The sequence below is a fragment of the Myotis brandtii genome, unplaced genomic scaffold, assembly GCF_000412655.1.
Source record: "Myotis brandtii unplaced genomic scaffold, ASM41265v1 scaffold647, whole genome shotgun sequence".
Classification (NCBI taxonomy): domain Eukaryota; kingdom Metazoa; phylum Chordata; class Mammalia; order Chiroptera; family Vespertilionidae; genus Myotis; species Myotis brandtii.
The window spans coordinates 128,630-142,795 of NW_005370500.1; the positions used below are offsets into that span (position 1 = coordinate 128,630).

Below are 14,166 nucleotides of genomic sequence, written 5' to 3' on the forward strand. Positions count from 1 at the left end.
AGAGAGGAAGGGAGGAGGAAGGAGAGAGAGAGAAACATCAACGTGAGAGAGACACATTGATGAGTTGCCTCCCTAACGCACCCTAACCAGGACCGGGAATCGAACCTGCAACTGAGGTATTTGCCCTTGGCTGGGAATCGAACCAAGACCCTTCGGTGTGTGGGCCGCTCTGATCACCAAGAAACACTGGCCAGGGCCGGTACATTTTGTTTTAAAAAAACAAGAAAACTGGCCAGGTTTGTTGCTCACCCCCAAACCTCAAGAGGAAGATACCCATTTTTTTGTAAACTATAAATGATCGTACCCAAGAAATTATCGTGCCGTGGAGGTGTTTGAAGTGAATGGCACCAGGAGCATACAGATGACGTGTTAAAGAATTGTACACCTGAAACTTACATAATTTTCTTAACCAATGTCACCCCAATAAATTCAATAAAGAAAGGAAGAAAGAAAAGAAAAGGTTCCAGGAGAGATCAGAAAGTTGTTCCTTTGATGTCTGGTTTGATTTTATTTGAAAGTTGGGGGTGGGGGGTGGGGGTTGGGCTGGGTTTTTATTCAAATGCAGTGGGGGTAGGGGAGGGAGGAGGGACAGTAAATGAAGTGGCTGGAACCCAGGCAGGCTGGGGTGCCGTGGAATGACAATGAGGCCTTCCCTGGTGGGTCTCACCCAGGCAGGCCTAACAAGATTAGATTTTCATAAGTTTCAGACAGCGCCAGTTTCTAATTCCTCAGTGTGCTGCCGGGAGGCCAGACAGGGGCAGCTGCACGGGCTGCTTGTCAACCAGGAAGCGTGCGGGCTGCCCCTCCGCCCGGAGCAGACACGGGTGGTGGGGGGTCGTCTCATCTGGTCTGGAAGCTCCCGTGGGCTGGCAGGAGCCAGCGAACTCTGGCCTGGCTCCCCAGCTGAGGAGAGAAAAATGAGCCCAGTACCCCACTTCCACTCAAATGATTCCCCAAAATCTCAGTGGCCATCACACCCACTTATATATAACCAGTGGCCCGGTGCACAAAATTCGTGCATGGTGGGGAGGTCCCCTCAGCCTGCCTTGCACCCTCTCTCCAATCTGGGACCCCTCGGGGGATGTCCCACTATGCTCTCACAATCCAGGACTGCTGTCTTCTAACAGCAGTCTGATTGCCCCTAACCCCTCTGCCTGCCTGCCTGATTGCCCCCTAACCACTCCCCTGCCGGCCTGATCACCCTTAACTGCCTTCCCCTGCCGGCCCGATTGCCCACAACTGCCCTCCCCTGCTGCAACCTGCCTCCACCACGCTACATGGAGCCACGGGACCCCCAGGCCTCACAGCGCGGAGCGGCCGCCGGTCCCCGCCTCCACTGTGCGCATGGCCATCTTGTGACAACGTCGCGCGAGGGCCACCTAGGCTTTTGTTAGTGTAGATACTTGCACGGCCAGGCCTGCTCTTGGCACAGATTAGCAAATCCTACACCAGCCCCTCCCCGTTTACAGCTGGGAAGTGGCCCAGGCTCCTGCCCATAATTCAGGTGGCAGCTCTGTCATCAAGAACAGGGGGCCATAAACTCGGACTCAAAAGAATCACATCTTTCCCTCCACTCCCCCCTTGGGAACACGTGCTCCAGACCACAGCGGTGCCAGCCACACCCGCGCTGTGGTCAGTGGGGAGCACGGGTCCAAAACCCATTGAAACCTGCCAGGCCCAATTTCATGCGATCGCGTCGAAAATGTAACCCTGCGTATTCTTCCCGTGTCACAGATCTGGTTGAGTGTTTCATAACTATTTGAAATAATTGATTTCTTTTTAAGCCACGATTTAATGGAATCTTAACAACCAGGTTCTGAGAGAGCATCCTGGCAGCCGTGGCTTCGGGACGCTCCTGGCCTCGGCTCCTGGCTGTGAGGGGCTGCATGCACCCGGGTGGTCGTGGGAGCTAAAGCGGGAATCCTGTTCTGGCGAGGCGCTTGGCACCCGGACAGTGGCAGAGGCGAGGGCAGCTGCTCATGTCTTTGCGAAATGCCCTGGGCGGTGCCCACAGCTCCCTGTGCCTGGCAAGAGGTTCCTTCCTCACTGTCCTCACTCTCCTCCGTGTTGGCGGAGAGAGATGGGCACCACTGGCCACAGACACTGGCTTCCAGGACCACGTGGTGGGTGACGCTCCAGCCAGGTGGCCAGTCCCGTTAACACGAGGCCTTTGCCTGAACTGAGCTGTTTGCGACCCTGGAGCCATGGGACTCAGGCCTGGGTGTGGGCAGTCGGCCTCCCCGGGGCCCGTGGGCTGTGTGCCTTCAGCCAGCCCTCACCTCTCAGCCTCCGTGTCCTCATCTGTCAAGGGGGAGGGAGGTCACAGAATGACAGTGAGGATTCCATAAAGCGATGTCTGTAGGATTCGGGCCGCGCCGGACACCCAGGGGATCCGAGGTGCGTGGACCCCACAGCGACCGCGTCTGTCTTTGGAGAGAAGATAAAAGCAGGGGGGTCTGACCACTCCCAGGCGGCGGAGGGACCCGTTCGTGTGGAATTATTCACAAGGAAAGGGGACGCTAAATTAAACTAGAGTGGCCTTACTCTGCACATGGGAGAAGGGCCCGGTCACCCCCGGAGCCTGCCACATGCACCCCCACCCCAAGGAGGGTACAGAGTGCAAGGATGGCTGCTCTCGCCCACCCACGGAGCAGACCTGATGCCCGAACGCAGTGAGGGAAGTGCCGTGTCTTTCCCGAGGGCTCCGTCTCACAGCCGGGTCCCCGGAGCAGGGACAAGGGCCATAGTCCCTGGTGGCCTCGGACCCAGCTGCCAGCCTGGGCGGCCTTTTGGATGACCGTGCCCCAAACCCTGAACCCTGGGACAGCCAGCATTTCCAGGGCGCCAGCCTGGGGGAGGGGTGCCATTGGTCCCCACAGGGGTGTTGGGAGTCGTGATGACGGTGACCGCGGAGCACCTGCTGTCCTGTCCTCTGAGCTCTTTCCAGGTTGTAACTGGGGCTCACAGCGGTGCATGTGCCCAAGGTGTGGTCACACCTCGTAGCTGGCAGACGCAGGTGTCCTCAGAGGCGCTCGGGGTGTGGGAGTCGGGAGAACTGAGCAGAACAAGGCCCTTTCCCGTTTCAGCTCTCAGGGAGGCTCTGGGTTCAGGACCTGGCCCTGCTTTTTCTAGGTTTGGCCCAAGGCAGCTGCTCCCTGAGCCTCAGTTTGCTGGTCTGCAAACTGGGGATGGGGATGGCACCCACCTCATCACTCGGGGAAACAGAGCTCAATGCTGGGCCAGCACATGCTGCGGCTGTTAGCACCGTCACCATGGTTACAGCAAGTAGTTACCATGAGCACCGCGAGTGGGGCTGTGGACCAGCCCGCCCACCCCATCTCGCTCTGTCCCCTTTGTGACGACCAGGCTCTGGCATTGAGTCCTGTGGTCACAGGAGATTGGGGACTTAAGTTCGGGGGTCAGTGGGAGGTCCCACCTCTGCATGTACCATCCAGGCCACTTGGCCTCCTGTCCAGGTAAAGGGAGGTCTGTCGGGTTGGGGAAACTGAGGCAGGGCCCTGCACCTACCATTGGCAGCTGAGTGACCTGGGACTCCGCCTTGGCTGGAGGTCTGAAGCCGCCCACCCTGTGCTTGGCCTCCCAGTGCCTTTAAAGCTCTTGGTGAGTTGCTGGCATTAGAGGCGGGGCAGCCTCCCGGAGGGTCCCTAGGTTCTGGGGAGATGGGGAGGTGGGCCCACTGGAGAGCCGCCTGGGCACTGTCCACTTTGGCCCATGGGGTTCCAGCAGCAGCGCCTTCCAGAGGGGTGTGTGGCCTGGGGAGAGGGGCTCATGCTGTGAGTGCTCCCCCTCTTTGGAGCCGGAGTGAGGGTCACACAGTGCTGAGGCCCCAGCTACCCAAGGAGCCAGGCCAGTGACAGACCTGGGAGGGGCTTGGGCCGAGCGATGGCACAGCCTGTGTAGAGGGTGGCCGCCCACCTGTTTCGGGGACTGTGGGTGCAGATGTCCTCAGGCCTCCAGTGTGCAACCTTTCCCAGCAGGTGCTTTCGGGGTGCACGTCCCAGAGAAGGGGTTCATGTCCTCTGCTTGTGAGAGTGCATGGGGGTGCTGTCAGCAGGACCAGAGTCCCCTCATCCCACAGCCAAGGCCAGCCCCCCGCCCAGGGCGTTCTCTCCTGGCCCGGGGAGTCCGCTGCTGGGCTCCTGCCCACTCAGTGCCCCCCGAGCCTTTGTGCCAGGCGTGGCCTGGCATCCAGGTTGCCCCTTTCTCTTCGGGCTAATAGGTTTGGGCTGCCCTTGTTTTGCTGTCGCTGGGGTGCTGGTGAGTCCCCAGTAATCACGGTCACCTTAAGGCAGTGGTTCTCAACCTTCCTAATGCCGCGACCCTTTAATACAGTTCCTCATGTTGTGGTGACCCCCACCCATAAAATTATTTTCGTTGCTACTTCATGACTGTAATTTTGCTACTGTTATGAATCGTAATGTAAATATCTGATATGCAGGATGTATTTTCATTGTTACAAATTGAACATAATTAAAGCATAGTGATTAATCACAAAAACAATATGTAATTATATATGTGTTTTCCGATGGTCTTAGGCGACCCCTGTGAAAGGGTCGTTCGACCCCCAAAGGGGTCGCGATCCACAGGTTGAGAACCGCTGCCTTAAGGGCACGCTCCCTGAGTGCAGCACATCACCAGCCACAGGCTTCCCGGGCAGCTGCCCTTGTCCCCCCCTTGGCTTGGGCAGCAGGCATGGACTGAGCCACGTCAGGCCACAGCGGCTGTGCGGGCCTGGGCCACACAGAGGCTCGGGGACCCTGGCCAGTCTCCTCCCTGCTCTGGGCCCAGACCCCACGGCTTGGCTTCCACAATATGACCCCAAACCAGCTGTACTTTCTTTTTCTGAGTTTCTCCCTCCCCCGCCACAGGGGTTTTGTGGCCTGTGCCTTCGTGGGGTCGTGGCTGGCACCTGGGTGGGTACAGCAGTGCTATCAGGAGCTGTGCTCATTTCTGGACCCCAGAAACCAGGTCCTCTGGGCCCCTCTTGGCTGTCCGTGGAACTTCACACCCACTCGCTCTATGGGGCCCCATGGGCCTGGGGGCCGGCAGCCCTGTGCTGCAGCCACTGTCGCCATCTGGGCCTGGCGACACCAGCAGGAGGGCAGAGCCTGGCCTGGGTCCTGCGAGCTGCCTGGGCAGGGACAAAGGCAGCCCCTCCAGGCCCAGCGTGGGCAGGGCCCCTAGAGACAGCGGGGGAGGGGAGACGGGTGCCCACCGCTGCTGTCCGGCTGGGTGCAGAGTGGGCCAGGCGGGGGGCGGGGAGTCACAGGCCCCTCGGGGGAGGCCTCGGTGTTGCACACAGCCGGCCTGTGTGTCCCTGAATGGGTGGCTTTATCCTGGGTCCTAACCGCCAGGACCTGGCCCATGGAATCAAGCCAGGCTGCCAGGCCCGGGACCAGCCTGTCTGGGGAGGCAAGAGGTGTGGCCATAGTTCCTGGGTTGAGGCCAGACGCCTGGCCTTTGCCCAAGCCAGGCCCGCCTTCCTGGCAAGAACTCAGGGTGTCCGGAGGGTGGTGGCGGCTGCCGAGTCTCTGCCTGGCGGGGCCCCAGCCTTCTCACGGCTCCGTGTCTCACCAAAGCCCCGGCCATCCTCCCGCCGAAAAGAGCCAGGCCCCTCCAGAGCAAAAAGGAGACACAGTCCCACCCACGGGCCAGAGCCGAGGCCCAAACTCCAATTAAATTCCTGGGTCAATGACCGTGGGAGGAGCCACCAATTCTGGACCTTTGGGCTACAGGAGTCTGTCACCCCACCTCTGAGATGGCTGATGATAGTGGCCTTGGGCTGTTCTTGGCCCCACACAGGATGCCTGTGCCACTGTTCCTGTCACTGGGCATTCTGTACATGAAAGGAGGTTGCACAGCACTGCTGGCCCCTGCCCACCACATGCCAGGAGTACTCCCTGTTGTGACCTTCACTCCTGTCCCCAGATATTGCCACATGTCCCCTGGGGGGCAGACTTGCCTGACTTACTAATGGTGCCAAGTGGGCAGATATATAAGGAGAAGGTGGGCATCCTGGAAACCCGAAGAAGGGGCCAGGGCTCCCGGAGGATGTGGCTCAGTGTGGAGAGGCTTCCGTGGTTGGACCAAAGTAACGTTCACTGCTAGAATCCTCCGGAAAACAGACCAGAGTCAAGAGGGGCTGGCCCTGCAGGGCTTGGAGTTTGGGTGGACCCAGTTGGGGGCAGAGCGCTAACACAGCCACACCTCACCCGCAGCCACAGCCACGCCTCAGCCACAGCCACGCCTCACCTACAGCCACACCTCACCTACAGCCACAGCCACACCTCACCTGCAGCCACACCTCACCTGCAGCCACAGCCACAGCCACACCTCAGCCACAGCCACACCTCACCCGCAGCCACAGCCACAGCCATGCCACAGCCACACCTCAGCCACAGCCACGCCTCACCCGCAGCCACAGTCACACCTCACCCACAGCCACAGCCAAGCCTCACCCGCAGCCACAGCCACACCTCACCTGCAGCCACAGCCACGCCTCACCTGCAGCCACACCTCACCTGCAGCCACAGCCACACCTCACCTGCAGCCCGTGCCACCCCGCCCACTCCACTCCTCTGTCTTGGCTGAGCCAAGTGGCCGTGAGCTTGAACCTGCCCTGGGGCCCCCCAGCGAGTGGCTCTGGAGTGCCTGGTGGCGCTGTGGAGTCTCCCTGTCCGTCGGGGTCAGGAGGCACTATCCCCTGCTTGTTGGACAGGGCGTTCTGCCCAGCGGGCTGGGAGGCTGACACCTGCTGGCTGGTGGCCCCTCTGCATGTCAGCACCAGTCCCGCCAGGACCGACACCAGCGTCACCTTGGGGTGCGGGGGAGGGGGCGGGGAGGTAAGGGCTCTGCTGGCACCAGCCATGGCCACCTGCCGAGCCCCTCAACAGGGACCCGCTAAGTCAGCAGATCAGAATACCCTTCCTTTCCCAGCACTTGAGAGGTTTTCTGTCTTCGAGGGGAAACGAAACAAAACCAGAAATAAGAAATGGGAACTGCAGTATCTGCGGCCACGGGGGCTGGTTGTTGTGAGCCTCTTGGCCAGAGGGTGGCGCGTGTGGTGTGATTGTTCGCGTCGTCTCTGTGAGTTGGGGTGTCTGCAGGAGCCGTGGCGTTTATGGGCCGGGTGTGGGGGGCCGTGTCGGGCTCCCGGGTCTCACGCGTCCCCTTGCTCTTGCAGCGGAGCTGGAGTTCGTGGAGATCACCATCATCGTGGTGGTGGTGATGGTGATGGTGGTGGTGATCACGTGCCTGCTCAGCCACTACAAGCTGTCCGCACGCTCCTTCATCGGCCGGCACAGCCAGGGCAGGAGGAGAGACGACGCCCTGTCCTCAGTAAGTGCCGCCCTCGGGACGTGACGGGGTGCCCCACGGCGGGGCCTCCCAGGAACTACAGGGGACAGAGCTCCGGGCTCAGGCGGAGGCCGGGCAGACGGGTGGTGGCTCCGGTGCCGAGCCCTGCGGTGACCCAGACACGGGCGAGCCCTTCCTCTCAGCCAGCGCCTCCGGGCGTCGGGCAGGGACTCTTGGCGGCAGCACGTCACCCGGGGAAGGGCCCTTCTCGGGGCCGAGTTTAATCCCAGCTCCACCGGTCCCGGCCGTGTGCCCTCGGACCAGTCCCTCCTTCATGAAACGGGGCTTCAGTCCCACTTGTGTGAAAGCCGGGGGCAGGCGCTGGGTCTGAGGGCAGCTGGGAATCAGGGAAGGTGGCACCTGGCAGCCCCGAGACTGCAGGCGGCGCACATCTCTGAGTCCGTGTTCTTTGGGCACCGGGAGGACAGCGACAGGACAGGAGGCGGCGCTGGGTGTGGCCTCCCAGTTCCCGGGTCTCGGGCTGAGCCAAGCCCGCAGGCAGACCTGTCCGGGCAGGTTCGGGCCTCTCTGCTTGCGTCAGGCGCAGCCTCAGTGTGTCACCAGGTTGCCAGGGCAAGGAGCGGCCGCTCTGGTCCCTTCGGCGGGAACACTGGGTGCTCAGCCTGAGCCCCCGTGTATGCAGAGGGCACGGCTGCTCAGAAGGGATCCAGGCTTCCGCAGCCAGGGCTCGCCTGTGTGCTTGGTCGTTGCTGCTGTTACCCTAGCGACGGGCCACCAGCTGCAATGCACAGTCTGGTCTTCACTTACCCGTTTTACAGAGAACAGGCTCAGAGAGGTGGGAACACTAGCCTGAGGCCTCACAGCTCTTAAGTGGCGGTTTGAGAGGTTTGAAGAGCCCACAGCCCGTTTGTTCTCCCTCGGGGCTGGAGCAAGTGAGGGCCTTTTGCACAAAGGAGAATACTCCAGCCCTATAGGCATGCTCCAGTGGGTCCCCTTCCCTCCGAGCCCGAGTGAGCATCTGTGGAATGGGTGGAGCTGGCCTTTCTCCCGCTGCCCCATGTGGTCCAGCCTATGAGAGTATGGAGGTGGAGGTGCAGAGGCTCCCGGGGGAGGCGTGCCTGCTTCCAGGGAGGGAGGCAGCTCTGTGGCAGCACCTAGGACTTCACGCCCAGACGGAGGTTAGGACTCAGGAGACCCAGGGCTAAAAGAAAGGCGCCCCTCCCCCCTGCCCTCTACCCAGCCACCTGCACAGGTCCCCAGGGACGCCTGGATGGGTAAACACAGCCTTGTTAGGCCTGTGGCAGCTCCCCTGGGGACCCCCTACCAGACAGGGCGTGTCTGAGGAGTCTCCGGGCCCAGCAACCTCCCAGAGACCCAAACCCTGCCACCGTCTGCCTGGGGCTGGGCCCAGCGGCCTGGCTGCCCTGCCGTGGCCCCTTTGCGGGGTGACTTTCTCGGTATTTGTTTCCTCACTGGCATGCAGTCAAGCCCATTCCCATGGAATCTTCCCTGGTGGCTGTGCTTGCCCCAGAGCAACGTTGTTAGTGATGTAACCGACTGTCTGCCTCACCAAGCAGGAACTAGCTCACTCTCTGGCCCTTTAGGAAACAGTTCGCAGACCCCTGGTTCTACATGGGGAAGCCATGCCGGGCTGGACGGGCTCACCACAAGGAAGCTTCTAGAAAGAAAAGGAGCCAGATGGAGCCTGGGGTGCTAGGGATGGGAGCGGGGCAAGAAGGAGCTGTCAGGAACAACCCTGGGGGTCTGGCATTTGATCTGGAAAGATGTTGGGGCCATTCACTGAATTGGGGAACAAGGCGAGGAAGAACCGGCCTCTTGGCAGGGGTTCTACTTGAGTACAGTGCTGTCTTGGCGGTGGGTTCTGGGCCAGGCTGGGGGGAGCTGGGCTGCTGTGGGAGCCTCCAGGCAGGCGTCTGGCCCGGTGGCTGGTTCCTGGAACTCCCTGAAGGAGGAGGTGACCTCCAGGTGCAGGAGTTGGAGGTAGTCAGTGGCAGGGATGGTGGGTGGTTCTGGGTCTGCAGTGGGGCACCCAGGCGCTGACAGGTGTTTCGTAACCTTCTTGGGTGGTGCTAATTTGCAACCAGGTGGAGAACCTCTGGGCTAGGGCTCCGCCGGTGGGGGTGGAGGTGGGGAAGAGGTGTTGGCGGCCACGTCCTGCCGGGCTTAGCTGGAGGGCCTCACAGGAGACTTTTAGAGGGGCTTGTATGGGTCACATTTCATCCAAGACGCCTTGGCTGCTTGCACCCCTCCCCAGGGCTCCGATTCCACTTGGGAGCAGGTGGTTGGTTGACTGGGAGAATTGAAATGATGCTTAAAAGAGCTTATCACAGTGCCTGACACCAAGGCAGCAATTGATATGGCATTATTAATATTAGTCCCAAAATGGCCATGGACGACCACATTAACAGTAACAGTGTATGTCTGCTCTCTGCTTCCCCACACCTGGAACATACTAGGCCCCATGAGTCTTCCTGGTTTAGTCAGTGCATTCCTGTTGGGACAGTTTTGAGAGACACAGGGCCGCCTAGTGGCCATGTCGGAAATTGCAGCCCTCCAGGGAATCCTCAACTGGGAGCCCTCCAGAAAACGTGCCCCCAGTGAAATGAATGGGATGATGGATGAGTTTGTTATTCTGATTGTGGTGATGGGTTCCTGGAATATACATGAGCCAAAGTTTAGCCACGTTATATACTTTGAATATGTGCAGTTTATTATATGTCAGGTATATCTCAATAAAGCTAGTTTTAATTTTTAATTTTTTTTGCCCCTCCGATGAACTGATCCTGGTGTGGGGGGTCCCACTTTCCTGGCCCTCGGGTCTCTCCACATGAAACAGGAATCTCAGTACAGAGGGCGGGGTCTTTCGTCTGATGATAGAGGTCCCGGGAACCTCGGGCAGGGTTTCCAGCTCCGTGGGAGCTGAGGGCCCCGACGTCTGCGGAGCATGTGAAATAGGAATCTCAGTACAGAGGGCGGGGTCTTTCATCAGATGATAGAGGTCCCGGGAACCTCGGGCAGGGTTTCCAGCTCCGTGGGAGCTGAGGGCCCCGACGTCTGCGGAGCATGCCGTTTCCTGTCCCCTGGTCCCTCTGTGAGGTGGGCTCACTCACTAACCTCTGACGGGCCAAGGTCAGGGTGGCCTGAGCAGGGCAGACGCTGCCCGCAGCGGGTAGTAGGTATGAGGGAGCCAGCATGTGGCTGGAACTCACACAGAGCCGGTGCAGCCTGGCTGCCCATGGGCAGACTGGAGTCCAGAGCCAGCCCTCTCCATTCCCCAGGGGAGCTGCAGGCCCCACCCAGAGTTTCAGGGCAGAGGGCATAAGCCTCATGAGGTGGCAGCGACATGCCTGGCACCTGGCCCGGAGCTTGGCACAGAAGTGGGCCACATCCACATTTGTTGACTCACTGAATCATGTCGTGGCAGAGCAGCTAGGTGGGGCTTCCCTTATTAACTCTTGTATTTCTTCACCTGTAACCTGGGCTCACAATGGGAGGCCAAGGCAGTCAAGAGCTAAATAAACAAGGAGACAAGATGTTCTTGTGAGGGAAGTCATTAGAGGACAGGATTTGTAATGGGTGAGGGCCCTCTAGGTGTGGTGTCAGAGGAAGTCTGCAGGGGACACTGGGATTACAAAGCAAGGAGCCTGGCTGGGTGGCTCAATTGGTTGGAGCATCATCCCGTGCAAGAAGGGTCTTGGATTTGATTCCCGGTCAGGGCACAACCTGGAAGCAACAGATCAATGTTTCTCTCTCACACATCTCCCTCTCTCTCCTTCCTCCATCTCTCCCTCCCTTCCTATCTCTGAAAGCAATACATGCATCCTCGTGTGAGGATAAAAAGAAAAAAACAAGGAGTTGGCCATGCAGTGGGGTGGCCAGTGCAAAGGCCCTGAGGTGCACACTTAGCATTTCGACGCACTAGATAGCAGTCAGCAGGGCTGGAGACAGCGTAGTGATGGCGTCCGATGTGTTCATATGCTCGCAGAGGGCACGTGCACTCCGAGCGGTTTGCACGCTCCACTCCTTCAATGCTGGAATTCAGCCACTTGCCCACGGTGGCACAGCCAGGAAGGGGTGGCCAAGGCCAGGAGGGCTGGTTCCGGCCAGGCTTTCTTAGCAGCTAGTACATGGGTTACTTTGGATTTATTCTAAGGTCCATAAGAGGCGCTGGAGGGTTCGGAGAAAGGAGATTCAGCTGCATGTTTTAGAAAGTGTGGAGGGTGCATTTTCAGGGACAGAGTGGGAGCCCAGAACTGGGTGTCTGAGAGGTGTCCAGGCCCGGTGGGGATGGAGAGAGGTGGAGAGTGCAAGGTCTCATTCCAAATTCAAGGTCCCAGGGTCAGAACCGGGTGGACCCTGGCTCTCAGCTGTGCTTCATCCCCTGACCTGCCTCTCTCCTCCCACACAGGAAGGATGCCTCTGGCCCTCAGACAGCACCGTGTCCGGCAGTGGAATCCCAGAGGTGAGCCCCAGTGTGCCTGCCCACCCCTTCCCCTCCTGCCCTGTACCTGCCCTCCCAAGTGCTTTAGTGGACCCAGAAGCCCCCAAGCCCAGCGGTGCCCTTCCCGGGCCTGAACCGCTGGCTGCTACAGGCTCACACGCTGCCCTTCTCAGAAGAAATGTGCGGTGGCTGGTCCCCCCTGCCCGGACAGTATGCACCTACCCCAGGGAGCGCCCCGTGTCTGCCCCAGGCCAGCCAAGGCGGCCCCTCTTGAGCTCTGTGATGATCCCAGGCCCCTTGCTGATGGAGGGGGCGGTTCTCAGGTGGAGGCCAGGCTCCAGGCTCGCCTCCCGCCCGCCCTTCCCTCCCTTTCCCCAGAGAGCAGAGTCGCACGCAGCCATCCTTGCTTGGGCCCTGCTTCTGGGGACCCTCACTCTGCTCTGCTCCCTCCAGCCTCAGGTCTACGCCCCACCGAGGCCCACGGACCGCCTGGCCGTGCCCCCCTTCGCCCAGCGGGACCGCTTCCACCGCTTCCAGCCCACCTACCCCTACCTGCAGCATGAGATCGACCTGCCGCCCACCATCTCGCTGTCAGACGGGGAGGAGCCGCCGCCCTACCAGGGCCCCTGCACCCTCCAGCTGCGGGACCCCGAGCAGCAGCTGGAGCTCAACCGCGAGTCGGTGCGCGCGCCCCCAAACAGGACCATCTTCGACAGCGACCTGATGGACAGCGCCATGCTGGGTGGCCCCTGTCCCCCCAGCAGCAACTCGGGCATCAGCGCCACGTGCTACGGGGGCGGCGGGCGCATGGAGGGGCCGCCCCCCACCTACAGCGAGGTCATCGGGCACTACCCCGGGTCCGCAGCCTTCCAGCATCAGCAGAGCAGCACGCCGGCCTCCCTGCTGGAGGGGGCCCGGCTGCACCCCGCGCACCTCGCGGCCCTGGAGAGCGCCGCCGCCTGGAGCCAAGAGAAGGAGAAGCAGAAGGGACACCCTCTCTAGGGTCCCGGCGGCGGCCAGGGCAGTGGTGGGTGAAAAGGCAAAACACTCCGCACTTCTAAGAAGAGAGAGGAGGCCGGGCCGGACACGCGCGTCGCCATCCCCTCCCCCTCCCTGTGTATAAAAATAGTTACATGTCTGTCTGGTCCGGATGCACAAGCTAAGAAAGCTTGCAAAACAACACACACACACACACACACAACCCATGTTTCTTTGTTGAGCCGTGTCTTGAAGGCAAAAGAGAAAAAACAATTCTCCCCTCGTTTTTTCTGTTGCTAGTCGAGCTTCGTGAAGGCTTCCTTTCGTTTGTTGATGACGATTTCACTTAACTTTAAAAACATATTTGCACAAAACCTTTGTTTAAAGATCTGCAATATTATATATAAAAATATATATAAAGTAAGAGAAACTATGTGCGAGGGCAGGAGTATTTTTGTATTAGAAGAGTCCTATAAACACACACAGGCGGTTTTCTGAGCTGGAAGAGAAAGTGGCCCCTTCGGCGTGCCGTCTCAGAACGTGTGTATTACCTTGTAAAGAAAGCAATGACAGAGCAGGGGTCTAGAGTTATTTATATAAATGTTGAGCTTTTGCACTATTTTTTAATATAAATATGTCAGTGCTTGTTTGACGGAAACTTTTATCATGTTTGTCGAGACTCTAAGGGAGAGATGCCCAGCCCGGCGGCGGGCAGAGGGGCTCCGCCTGGGCGGAGAGGCTGGGACAGGCTCTCCGCTCCGCAGTGGGCGCTGTGCCTGGGGTAGACTCTTCCGTCCTTACACATTCCCGCCCGAAGGGGACATGTTTCCTCCTCGGGGTCAGAACAGCCTTTGAATCGCATGACATAGAGGCACCGAGTTCCAGGTGGTGGCTTTGCCTTCCCCAACTGAAAATAAACTGTTACTGAAGGAATTTAAGTTTTCCCTCCTATTTTTTTTTAATCGTGAAGGTCCCCATAGGCAGGGGCGAAGGTGCTGCTATTGACACGCCGAGGGGTAGAGACGGCTTGTTGTGCAGAATTCGATGGTGGCTCCAGAGCTGGTCGGTTAAGGTCAGTGCGGTCCGCTGGCTACAGGAAAGGCCCCAAGTCCTAGGACTGTGACCCTGTCCCTGTCTTGCTCTCTACGGATGATTCCCACTTAATGGGCCAAAAACAGAAGACCAGAGCTGAAAGCGACACTCCCCGGACATGCGGAAGGGCTGAGACGAAAGATGGTCACACCCCGAGCTCGAGGCTTTAGGCCAGGGCTGGTGACGTCGGCCCAGGGGCCCTGTAAGCCCCGCGAAGTCATTGGGTCTGGCCCTGCCACGGCAGTAGGGGTGAGTGAGTTAAATGTCTGACCGAACACAGCGGCCCGGTTTTTAAG

At 59.5% G+C, this 14,166-nt stretch overlaps 1 protein-coding gene across 5 annotated transcripts in view; it reads left to right on the forward strand.

Moving 5' to 3' along the window:
• Positions 1–13,711, forward strand: part of PMEPA1 (prostate transmembrane protein, androgen induced 1) — a 50,191-nt gene extending 36,480 nt beyond the window's left edge. For 4 of the 5 annotated variants that reach the window (XM_005880673.2, XM_014528705.1, XM_005880674.2 and 1 more), the window contains exons 2-4: positions 7,205–7,359; positions 11,768–11,821; positions 12,254–13,711. In XM_005880673.2, the coding sequence (XP_005880735.1) occupies positions 7,205–7,359; positions 11,768–11,821; positions 12,254–12,802 (758 nt within the window). In that variant the 3' untranslated portion in view covers positions 12,803–13,711. Of the gene's footprint in view, positions 1–6,872; positions 7,108–7,204; positions 7,360–11,767; positions 11,822–12,253 lie in introns of those variants that run through there. The other variant, XM_014528704.1, reaches the window with a different exon arrangement.
• Positions 13,712–14,166: the final 455 nt, after the last annotated feature.